Source organism: Cinclus cinclus, chromosome 1 (genome assembly GCF_963662255.1).
Source record: "Cinclus cinclus chromosome 1, bCinCin1.1, whole genome shotgun sequence".
Classification (NCBI taxonomy): domain Eukaryota; kingdom Metazoa; phylum Chordata; class Aves; order Passeriformes; family Cinclidae; genus Cinclus; species Cinclus cinclus.
In genome coordinates, this window is record NC_085046.1 from 124856198 (window position 1) to 124869357 (window position 13160).

The window sequence follows — 13160 nt, forward strand, 5'->3', positions numbered from 1 at the left end:
GACAATTTCTTTCATTTCATTTCCATGTAAGTAAATTGATGTAAATAGAGGGACCTGCTGGCAGATGGAACTTGCATGCAAATTATAAAAATCACAAGCACTTCAGAGAGGTGAGGCTAGAGGAACACAAGAAGTGTTGGGTTTTTTTTCTCTTTTTACCAAATTTTTCCCAGAAATAATGTAGTTATTCCCATCAGAGATTTACCAGGATACATTTGGACTTGTGATCTCAGATAAAAGAGCAAAGAAGCAAGAAAAGCTGTATTCCTGGAGTTAAAGTGATTTCTTTTCCTACCTCTTAATTCTCAGAACATAAGCCACTGTCTTTTCTCACTTCTTTCTTTGTACTGAATTTACAGGGAAAATTGTTCTGATAGAAACATATTGACTGCAGTAGAGAATTGTATGTTACCTGCCTTGCACTCCTAACAGCGATATTTAACTGGTGAGAAATGTGCTCTAACTGACACCAAACAAAAGCAGAGTTGTTTTTCATTTTAAGAGTTTGCACTCTACATGGCCTTGAATGTTCATTTCTTTGACAGTAGACAATGATTCATTCTCTTGCTTTGCAGTTTCTTGATGGCTAAGTACTTAAAAAGTTTATATTGAATTTCTAAGCAGAAATCCACACATGATTGCAGTACAGCTCTACTATCACAGAATTATATTAAGTGATGTATTGTTATATTTCACATCTATAAAAATAAGAAGTTTAAATTTTACTTTTGAGCAGAATTTTAAAATGTGCTATCGTGATTTTATTGATAATATGTTTAAGATAGTTGGATTCTTCTGGGTCGAGATTCACCCAAAGTGATAAATGAGAAGTGAATTATTGCTGAAAAAATCATGCAAAGTCAGGGTAACTGTATGCTTAGAAACATAATTCTCTTTGTTCTTTATTTAAGGTTTAAAGCCAAGTGATCCAACCATGACTGGCAAAACACAGACCAGCAATGTCACCAATAAGAATGACCCAAAGTCCATCAACTCCAGAGTCTTCATTGGTAATCTGAACACAGCTATTGTCAAAAAAGGCGACATTGAAGCAATCTTTGCAAAGTATGGGAAAATAGTTGGCTGCTCGGTGCACAAAGGTTACGCGTTCGTACAGTACATGAGCGAGAGGCACGCGAGGGCTGCAGTGGCAGGAGAGAATGCCAGGATCATTGCAGGGCAGCCACTAGGTAAGGATTTGTTGATACCAGTAAAATACTGCTTTCTTTTCCTTTCTATTTGAAATATCAACTGCTGCTTGTGCCTGCAGGACTAGTGAGTTTGTTTTGTCGATGTTCCATCTCAGCACATTTCCAGGATGTTGGAACTGACAGAATTTTTAACATATGGTATGTTACCTAGGTATTACAAAATATTTAGCCCTATAAACTGCTTATTTACTAAACAGTTCACTTCTGTCAACTTTATACTTCTCTTTGTAATTCCACTGTAGTGAATATGATTACTCTCGTGAGGAAAAAAAAAAAAACTTATTTTTTCTTGGACTCTAGTGAGTACATTTAGTGTAATATAATAAGGCTTGTCTAATAGATGAGGTTATCTTTCAAGTAATGAATCTAAAATGATACCCAGCCCAGTGATGTGTCAGATGTTATACAGAAGCAAAAGAATAGGTTTTATATGTCCTTGAAATCATACCAAATCAAACTCTTAACAACGTTATTAATTAGAGAAGTCTATCATTAAAAGCTAAAGTTGCAGTTTTCCCACATAATATTGTGAACAGTATTCATCTGAATTCCAAATAAACAGAAGGAAAAAGAGTCTTATTTTTGTCTTCTAGTGCTTTGTCATGATTGCTTAAGTAAAATCTACTTGTTACATAATGCGACTTCTACCTCTGTAAGCTATTTTTAATTACATACGTAGGCTGTCAGTGATAAGCTCTGGAGTCCATTACTAGCCTTCCCTGTTATATATATACAGTAGTAATGTGCAGTACAGCAAGATATTTGGTAGGATCCAGAAGTCTTTCACTAGACCTCTGAACTGTATTGCTCATATCCAACTGTAAGTGTGTAATGGCTATGCCAGTAAAAGGTAAAGAACAGCCAGTGTTTTGGCTGTTGTAACAAGCCATAAAGAATGGATATGGCTTGTTTATTTTCAGTGTTGCAGGCTGTAGAAATCTGCTTTTCTGATTGTTTGTAGAAACTGAAGCATTTGTGTTAAATGGGTTGTTCTTTTATCACAGTTGTTGAACAGTAATTTTAAGTTTTATAACCACTACCGTTTGGGTTCAAGATTAAGTAATTTCAGTTGTATTCAAGGGGAGACTGCATTCAAACTTCATTAGGAAAAGTCATATAGATGAGTGAAATAAAAGAACTCAAGTGATAAAAGCAAGGCAGCAAAGTCAGTCTGTGGGATGGCACTATTAGAAGACGTTTCCTGGAGCGGTTTTCTCCAAGCATAGGCCATGTAATGCCATCAGTGCATTATTTACAGCTTCTTGCACACTGGTCTGACCAGATTTTTTAAACTGTGTTTTCCTAAGGCAATAGATCTGTTATTACTATGATTACTGTTGCTAGACTCTTTATGTATTTCTTGTGGCATCTATAATATGCCAAGCATTTTGTACAAGGAAATGCCCTTGCACTACTCTGTGTACTTTTGTACTTTCTGTAGCAAGGCAGTCAATTTGTTGCAAAGGAAATCGAGTGAAAAAAAATTACTTGAATTGTTTAAATCTTTTAATAATAACATAAATGGTTTATTCAATATTAAGTTTCAACTGTTAAATCTTAAAATACTTTGATTTTTCTGCACACTCTCCTGATGGCATATTCATGCCTCAGCTCCTATTATATCAAGGAATATAAAGAATAAACAAGGTGAAATTTTCTCTTAGCTGTTCCTAATTTCTTCTTTTTTATATGTGAAATACAGTTGTTATCAGTATGGTTTGACAAAAGGAAAGAATTTGTAAAAGTGGCACTTCTCATTAAAGAAATTGTTTCTATGAATTCTTTTAATTGGAAGTAGACATCAACAGTCACTACACATCAATGAGTAGATGACCGAGAAAATTTACTTGGGATTATGACCCAGAACATCTTATGCACAAATAGTGCATTATTGTGAAACTTCTTGATGAAAATTACTTTTTTTTGTCTGTCCTGAGAGGTGGTTTGCATTCTGAAATAAATAGAACTAATGTATTTGTATCAACAGTCAAGTTATGAAAAAGGACAAGAAAACCCTGTTACAGATATACAAATAAACTTGATTGACATAGCTGAATTTTCTTTTAAATTGAATTAGAATATACTAGTAACATGAGGGCTGGATAAAAGTCAATTATGAAAAGATATTTGAACAAAGGAATATTTGAAAAAGATTACCCCACGGTATATGCCTGGTACTACTATACACTCTAGTACTCAGTACCTCACAAAGGAAAGCATAACTTCATTTAGATTGCATTATTAATGTACACTAGTTCTTTCATGGTATATTCAACTGAATCATTTACAAAAGACTTCTGCCTTTTATGGACTAATGCCATTCAAAATTATGCAGCTTTATCCATGACTCAGAAGCCATTCACATGCATGTATCTGAAATAAAAGAAATTGAACCAGTAAATTCTTGCAGCTTTTTAGAGTGCCACACAATTCACTGGGTATCCTGTCTAAATCCTGTTTCCTCTGTGGTGTAGTAACATAATATTAGGCTCAGTAGGTATATAACAAAGCATTTTGTTTAGCAAATTCCAGAAATTAGATGTACAAATCTAAAACACTGGTGTTTTCCTCAGTCTTGCCAGCTTCCTGTGGGTCTTTATTATTGTCCTGTTGGTTTGTCCATCAACTCTGAAGCTCCTACTGATGTGTTTAGTGGTCAGTGAGATGTAATGGTGGCGCCATGGATACTGCAAATTAATGGGAGAGAATTTAATGAGCAGCGTGATTATTTCCAAGCTTTCTGTTTCATGAAGTGCAACACATTCTAAAAAGCTGTGGGATAAAGATCATAAAGGAGCACAAAAAATATGCTTGGGAAACTTATTGTCATTATTGTGAAATTCAGTATAGTTTCTTGAAGTAATATTATGTCTTCAAGGGAATAGCATGTTTTCCTGCCCACAGGACAGAGGCAGGTCAGTACAAGGGCACAGGAGTCTGCTTCACAATGATTATTTTGTAAATTGCCTCAGGCTGGAGCTGAGAAGATGTTGAAGTTGGTCTAGGACAAAACTGAAAGTTATGTTCTTAGTTGTGGGCATACATCCACAATATCCACTCTTCTCCAAAGTTTTTCACCCATTTAAGCACACTTGTGAGTTATGGAATATTTGTGCATATCCACTTCCTTTCCAAATAGGTCAGAGACAGGGTGAACAGGAATTATTCTGAGGAAATAGTGAGTCTGTCTGTGTACTCTACCAGGGGTGATTTCATCCTTCTCTGGTGACAGAAGGATTACACACTTGCTTGCTCGAAAACGAATGGTGCAAGTCGCTCATTGCAGCTGTGGTCTGGGGAAATGAGCTGCAACCCTTCCCATAGAGAGGAGCCAAAGCCTGAAAACAGGATTTGAGGTGCAGCCTCACCAATGCCAAGTGCAACAGGATGATCATTGCCTTGGTCCTGCTGGCCACACTATTTCTGATACAGGCCATGATGCCGTTTGGCCACTTGGGCACTCTTCAACTCAATGCTCAGCCGCTATTGACCATCACCCCCAGGTTCTGTTTCCTCCAGGCAGATTCCCAGCCATTCTTTCCCCACTCTGTAGCTTTGCATGGGGTTCTTGTGACCCAATTGCAGGACGGAACACGTGATCTTATTGAACTCCATCAATGGCCTTAGCCCATAGATCCAGTCTGTCCAGACCCCTCTGCAGTGCCAACCACACAGCCTGGTGTTGTCTGCAAATTTGTTGAGGGTGCAGTCCATCTCCTCACCCAAATCATAAATTAAGATTTTAAAATAAAGATATATGTAGTAGCTTCTATCTGAAATTCTGGTATAGCTATCCTAGTAACTTCTAAATCATAATGTCCCTTTGATTATTCTTGGTTTGTAGTTCATAGCCTTTTGTTTTATAATATCGCAATTATTATGCCTAATTTTTGTTTGGTTTTGTGCACAATTTTATACCAAGATAATTAATTTAACTTGAGAATTTTTCTTCATTAGTACCTCAGTATAAGCCAGGTCATCTTACCAGTATCTTATCAAAGAAAATTAAATGGTGGAAGGCTTGTACTTTTGTTCTTTTTCATGGAAGACACATGGAATTTCATTCTTGGATCCTTAGGGAAAGGAAAAATTACAGTACCCAGAGTACAAGAGATGCTGTAGTTCTCAGATGGTGCCCTTTTAGTTCCTCTGTAGCTTGAATCCTGTTTTGTTGCTGCAAATACTATTCAGCTGTGTCTGCCTTCAGGTCTAAATTAGATGCAGTCTCTGAATACCAAGTGAGTGCATATTGACACACAGTCTAAGGTAAGATATTATTGGTGGCAGATATTTATTTTGGGAGAAATACTCTTTTGCACATCATTTTGAGAAGCACAAGATCCCTGAAGGGTCTTTCTAAATTTTAACTACCTAGGAGAAAATATCCAAGGAGAATAGCAGGCAATAAAGGGAGACTTTAGAGAGATTCGACATATACCTTTGCTGCCAATTGAACTGATGTGATAATAGGGCTATTTTATCTTTTGTTTCCTTTTCCTCTACTCAAAACATATCTTTTCTATTTTATGTTTGTAATGTCTAACATCACTGAGACTTACTTGTGTATTTGCAGAGCAAGGACTCTCCAGACTGAACCAATTTTTCACCTCAATCTGACCTACAGAAAACATTAATTGTGTCATGAAAGTTTCTGTCTTTAAAGGAACTTATGTTGTTTTAGTGAACTAATTTGTGAAAAAAGCATTTTAGCTTAAAAAAAATGATGGATTTACCCAAATTTTCAGGATGACTAATCTTTACCTAAGCTAATGGAAAGCTAAGATAAGAAAGTTGAATCTGAATTAGTGGTTATTCCATTTCCACTTTGCCCTCAGTTTTCTGTCAGTAGCATGGAAGTATACCAATCTTCTATTTGTACAAACATAACTCATTATTTATTAGATCAGTCTTGGTACTCTTACCCACCTACATCCCACTTATGTAATGGCAGGATTTATCAGGGAAGCTATGTTATCTTGTTTTAAAGACAAAGTGTAGCAGCAACTGAAAATGTTTCTTATTTTGCTTCTGAAAAAAATCTGTAAAGACTTGAGTTTTAATGTGAGTCAAATCATTCCAGGCAAGGACAATGACTAATTTAGAGAAACCCCAGAGACTGTACTGATATAATACTGATATAATGTACTGATGATTAAAAAGTGGGAATATTTTGATATTTTTCATGTATATTTTAATGAAATATTAAAACCAGAAAAAATATGTGCATGTAGTGATTAATCATATATTCAAATGGTATTTTAAGTCATATAGCATTAAGAGATCAGATATTTCATTTTCACACTATTGGACCAGAAAAGGCAATGCACTTCACAGAAAATTCTTTGGTCCATTGTCGCTTCTGCAGGCTCACATTCTGATATATTGTACTTTTACACCATGGAGCATTACACCACGGAGCATTACACCATGGAGTAAATAATCTGAGAGCTGTATCTCAGTAATATGTAGGTAATTTTCTAACCAAGTGGGACTTAGAAAGCAAAGTATTTAAGTTCTGATATAACGATAACTTTAGCCCTGATAACTTTATAGCATAAGGTTGTCAACACTTGAATGCTGTATTTCAAATATATTGTATTCTTCTGTTAAAATAATCCATATTTTAATGAATAGTGTTTAAGCAAAAGCAAAATCATGCTTGTGAAATTCTGTATAAGGAATTATGATTATCATGTAAGTCTGAGAATTAAAAAGTTTAATAAACAATCACTTCTATCAGTAGAAAAATATTATCCATAAACCTATAAAACTTGTGAGATGTCATGAGTTTTGGCTTATTGTGGGGATAGCTTTTGCATTTGCTGAATTCCTACTCATGTTGATTACTTCAATAAGTGATACCAATTTCTTTTTATAAAATATCTGCCAACATCCAAGCCAGGTTTTGAGGGGTTTTATTTGATCCAGTACTTTTTTATGCTGAGCTAAACATAAAGTACTGATAAATCAAAAAGACCAAGTGGTCCTCTTCCAAAATCAAAACAAACAGAAACAAAACCCACCAGGCTAGTGCATTTGTAGCCAAGGTGAATCTAACGCCTAATGTCACAGGAACCTAGAGTGAAACTAGGGATATCAACCCAGGCTTGCACTGTCTTTAGTAAGTCTTTTCCACTAAATTCCATCTTAGTCAATGTCTTCACCATCAAGCCCTCAGGCATGCACAGATTGTTAAAGAACATCTGAGAAATCATTAATGATCCTTCCACAGCTTAGTTCAAAGGAAATAAATTTTACCCTCTAGAACTGACTCTTTTATTCCATTACAACCTGTTTCTATATTTGGGAACCGCTGTAATCCTGTTTCAGCCTGCTCTGTGCAGGAACAGGGATCCTGTCCAAAGCTATCTCATAGGTCTCAGTCTTTTTGCTGCCTACCCATGCCCTTGTGGTCTTGATGAAGTTTGTACAACAGCACACGAGTGTCAAGTCTCACTGTAGAGGACCTTAGATACAGCAATCATTGCTCATACAATTGTCTTCTAATAGTGGATAATTTTCATATGTCCCTTACTGTTGCACTTCTTGGTGTTTCCCAACACTTTATAACTTCTATTGTTGCAGCAAGGTCTTGCAGCCATAGCAGCAAATTATAAACCTGTTGTTTCATACCCTAGAATGCAAAACCATGATTAAATCTTGTTGTCACTCCACAGTCCTATTTCTTGCGCATTTCTGTAATCAATATTTCCTCATTTTTTAATCACATTGACATGAACCATTCCATCTACTACCCATGCATGCAAAGCAACTCATATAAAGCTAGGAAGTAAGGGTGATTTTTAACAATCATCACTCAGCAGTTCAGGGCAGGGCACCTTTGCACAATTGATGTATGCTTGTTCCAGCAGAGCAAGCTGAATGCTTCATGAAAGAAAAATCCATGTTTTAATAGAATAACCCGTTCCCTTAGACTGAGAATACCTGGAATGAGGGACTTTTACTCCCCATATTTCACCAAAGGTTCTATTTCTCTCTTAGTGGGACTTGGTCAATTCCAAGTGAAACTACAATTTAAATCTATTTTTCATGCTCAGAAAAGCACACATCAAGAAAATAGTTTAGTTATGAGGTGAACTTATGGGGGTGACGTTTTCCTTGTTGGTTGCTTGGGGTCTCTTTCTGTGAAATTCTTTATATTATCATGAAGAGAAAGTTTGCAAAGTTCTTCCTGGAATAAGGTTTTGTACTTTGAGCAGCCTGATGTCAGTTCATGCAAATGTTAAGTATGCCCTCCACCCTAATGCCAAAAATGATGACCTGATTGCTTGCCATCAACACATGTTATTGAAGGAAAATCTTCCCTTCGAGGCTTCATAGAGATGCATATAAAGATACATTTAGTCTTCTGCAGGGCCAGCTCACCTTTAAAATTCTAGACAAGGTGTTATTATGGGATATTTCTATGTCCTTCTCTGCTGTTTGACATGTCTGTACATATTCATCATTTCATCCTTGGGTTTCATAAACACTTTAAATCTTCTTGCAACATGGGTCTGGTATATCCTTAGTAATTTTTTAAGAGATTTTCAAAGTATTTAGGTGATGTTATCTCAAAGATCACTGTATTAAGCTTTTATTATGTGCATATCTTGATGAGATTTTTTGTTGCTTGTGGGGTATTTTTAGCAAACTGTATCCAGTGGGTCCTTCTGGATTTGAACTTAATGCTGTTTTATTTCTGTTACAGGTCTATAAGAAGTTACAAAAAAGTGTTTTCCTTTGTGGCAGAGAGAATTCTGCACCTTTTCTTAAGTATACTTGCTTTGATTAGTGACTGCTAGGATCACTAAAACTGTATAGCTATTCTATAATGTTAAATTCTGAACTGTCATAATATCTTGCAGTGACAAAAACGTTGTGATAGGTTCTCTCATAATATTTGTCTCTGTTTCTCATGTAGAAGGCACAGTATAAAAACAAGAACTATCTCTAGGATGCTCTGCAGTTTTTGGTTTGGTATTCTAGGAGGTCTTGTAGTCTATAGCTTCACTTTTTTGCTTGATTGAGCTTGATTTAATTTGATAGACTATTTTTTACGCATTTGTCTACTTTCACTTCAAATAGAATCCCAGCAAGAATGAGTCTGATATTTTCTTCTTGATCATTTGACAATACTTCACTATTTCATTTGAACTGATGCCATTAGAGCTGCTAATGTCTTGTCACCTGTTTCTTCTTTATGTGTGCCTTCCATATATACTTGTTTTCTCATCCTTGTGTTAAAGCATTTCATTGGCAACCTTATTCCAAAAGGTGTATGGAGAAATTCACTTCTGCTACAGGTTGTACGGAAAGGGCAGAGAATCAGAAGATTTTTCATCTGAATCTGACAGGCCAATATTTATCCTTCTAATCTTCAATTTTAGGTATGGGAGTGTTTAACAAGTATTCGGTACTGAATGGTGACAGCACAGAATAATGCTATTTTAGTGTACTGCAGAATCTGGGTAAGTCCCAGCCCTGTTATTTGTCTTTGGACCATGATTGCTAAAGCCATTAAATAAATTTGCCTCCCAAGATATCACTCAGCTGTTTGGAGGAGAAAGTATATTCTCCTGCCAGAATACTGAGGTAGCATAAAAAATTCTTCTCCTAATCATAGTCTAAATTCATGGAAGCTGGTCTTTAGCATGATGAACTTTTAGGATCACTCTTCCTGTTTCTTTCCCTTCTTAACAGCAAGCTCAGCTAAAATGCAAGTATTCTTTTTCTGTTTAGCTTAACTGAGATGGGAAATGTTTTGAGGGCACATTTGCTCTCTCAGGTTTGATTTCATGTCTTAAGCCTACTTGCATTTCACACCTAAGGAAAATACAGTGGAGGAAATCTATTTCTTTCTCAGGTTTCACACTTAATCCTACAATTCTTTCAACAGTAGACAACCTCATCAGCAAAACTGTGTAAGTCATGTATATTGGGAAAAAAAAAAACAAATGTGTTTATAACTTATTAATAATTCAGTTATTTTTTTCAGTACATCATACTGGCAAAGTAAAATTTACAGACAGAAAAAAAAAGGAAATTTGACAAATTAGATGCTCTTATTTTATACTACTTCCCCTTTCTCTAGAAGATATGTTAGTATAAATGAGTTCCATCAAAAACTTATGAAGTTTTAAACAAAAGTAGTTTTCTAGGTATTTTAATGACTCAGAACTGAGCACTATACATATCCTTGGTTGTTACAACCCTTTAAGTGACTTCAGTACCTCCTAAAAAATTAATGGAAGCTGAATCAGAGTTTTTTTATTGCAAGACTTGCAATTTTCAAAAGGCTAACTGAAAAATAATTAGGTTGGGTTTTAGATTACCTTAGAGAATACCTCATATTACTTAAAAATGGTAATGCATCTTTAAGAAGATATTGTCTCTGTTCAAATCCAGCATGGAGTTTCTAATTTGACATATATGTCAGTTCAGACATGTTCATCCTGATTACAGAAGCAGGCCTTACATACATGCTGGTCAGCAACAGATTCACTGTCCTGCTTCAGGCTGCACAGATCATACACAGACAGTTCCCAAAAAAAATTGAGGACTTGATTTACTTTTTCTTATATTCATTTTTGTTTTCCCCACCTCAACCTCTTCCAAACTCTGCCCCTTCACCACATTATTTCCTCTTAAGATATTCTACTGCTGTCTTCCCCTAGCCTATTTTCCCAGTTTTTGTTAACTTTACAAATTTATTTAGTATTTATAAGAGCTTGTCCCAGAAATGTCTTTCTTATTCATGACTTCTGTCATGCCACACTGCCCTTATTTTTTTAAATGTGTAGTGTTTTGCCAGACTCAAGCTGCTATATTTTGTGATGTCAGAGGTTGGGATTAATCATCTGCATGCAAACATTAATGTTTCCAAATGAGTGAGATAACACTGATTATGTCTGTAACTCCCCAGAGCCTATTTCTTGTCTTTGAAGATGGGTGTGACATTTGCCTTTTTGCAGTCATCAGGGAGCTCTCCTGATTTCTCCAGTCATTCAAAGGTGATAGAGAGCAGCCTCACAATAATATTAACCAGCTATTTTACTGTCCCTGGATGCATTTTGTCAAGTCTCATATTTATTTTAATACTAAGAATTTATATTTCAGTATATCATTATCATTCAAAGAAAAACAAATAATACATTAATTCTTAACCAAATCAGTAAATTTCTTGGCAGTCTCTCTTTTCCACAAGAGGAGTATTGCTCTCTTATTTTTTTTTTTTTTTAACTCAGGATTAGTAACAGGATTGTGAATTTAGATCTGATTTCAAAAAGATCTTGTTTTGTAAATGCAGGTTATAATTACTGCAGCAGCTGATCCGGGTGGTATCTGTAAAGGTGGCATTCTCCTGCAAATGATGGCAGAGGATTTATGAAAGGAGTAATGCAGTGGTGTTCTGAAAATCTGTGCAAAGTTACAGGCTGGTATATTGAAATCTTATGAAACTGGGCTATAGGATAATAAGTAGGATGTTAATTTTCTGCACTAGTAAAAAATTTGGACTACAAGAAAATAAACATCATCATCATCTAGCAACTAGAATCAGTGGTTAGAGAACTGGATAGATTAGAAAAAAAATTAATATATTGGTAAGGTGAAAGATTCATTTTTATTTCGAAATCCTTTATTTTATAAGGCCAAATTACTATATTGATTTGAACACTTAAGAGGATACTTTAAACAGATGCAGTTTTAGAAATTCAGAACTATAGGATAAGGGGTTTTGGCTTCTTTTTTCTGTTTGGGCTTTTTGTTTATTCCTTGGAGTTTTGTTTAGTTTAGTTTTTCCTAATATACTTCAGTGTATGTGAAAAAATTTATATCCGAGTTAAACAGCCACTCCTAATTGACATATCTGGAGTGAAAATTACAGTTTGCCTCTGTGTAACTTTGAAAATCAAGTTTGGTGCTTTCTGCAGTCCTAGCAATTCCAATTGCTAAAGTTTGAAAAGTTCTAGTTATTACTTGACTTACTGGAATGATGATTGAAAACTGTGTAAATAAGACCAGATCCATGTCTTAGGCAAATTCTTAAACAGAGAATTTAACAGAGCTCATAACAGAGCTCTTAACAGAGCTCATAAAATTATGTTGGGTTGTTTTGTGGTATTTTTACTTGGGGAAAAAAAAACCAAACAAAACCCACAAAACAAACAAAATAACAAAACAAAATAGAACAAAAAATCCCCACTATTTTTACTTTATCTCAAACTTTATGGAGGCATTATTTTAATAATTTTTATTTTTTCAATTATATTAGCAAAATCTAAAAAGTGCAATTTAATGTAGTTTTCCTATCTAATCCATGTACATGTATGAATACCTCAAAATGAATTGTGATGAGGCTTCAGCCTTTTTGACCTCAGTTAAAAGTAAATTCTAATAATGTTTCCAAGAGTGTGAAAACTGAGTTTATGGAAACATTTTCATGTTAACTCTCTTGTGAAACATTGGATAGTTTTGTGGGTAAGAAGGTGGCTGTTGTTCTAGAGTTTGTTTTTTTTATCTTTCTAGGATTTACTTTGTTTCTTGGCCAGACTGTCGAAAACTTTAAGGGAACATTTAAATGTAAATGATCAAATCACAACAAGATAAAATCAACACTCATACTAGCATTGCAGCATCTGGAAAAGCAGTTGTGAATTTTTACAGCCTGACTTTAGAGGTCTTTATTTTCTGTTAATTGGCACTTACGGCTGCTTTATTTGTATCCTCGTCTTAAATTTTGGTTTTGATATATTTAAATTCACAGGCACACAAGGAAGAAAAGGCAGAAAAAAAATGGATATTTTTTTAGATGTGAGTAGTAAAGGTTGGGGGTTTTTTGTCTAGTGTGCAAAATGAGATAACAATTTCAATCTAATCTGATATAATTTCAAACATATTTTGGCCCTAGACAAAGTCTTTGTGTATAAGAAAAAGAAATTAGAGAAA

General features: G+C 35.0%; 1 protein-coding gene across 1 annotated transcript in view; it reads left to right on the plus strand.

The window, feature by feature from the left end:
* The first annotated feature begins 934 nt into the window (after window positions 1-934).
* The window catches only part of RALYL (RALY RNA binding protein like), a 164949-nt gene continuing 152723 nt past the window's right edge, over window positions 935-13160 (plus strand). The window contains exon 1 of the mRNA XM_062514704.1: window positions 935-1190. Coding sequence (XP_062370688.1) covers window positions 935-1190 — 256 coding nt within the window. The remainder of the gene's footprint in view (window positions 1191-13160) is intronic.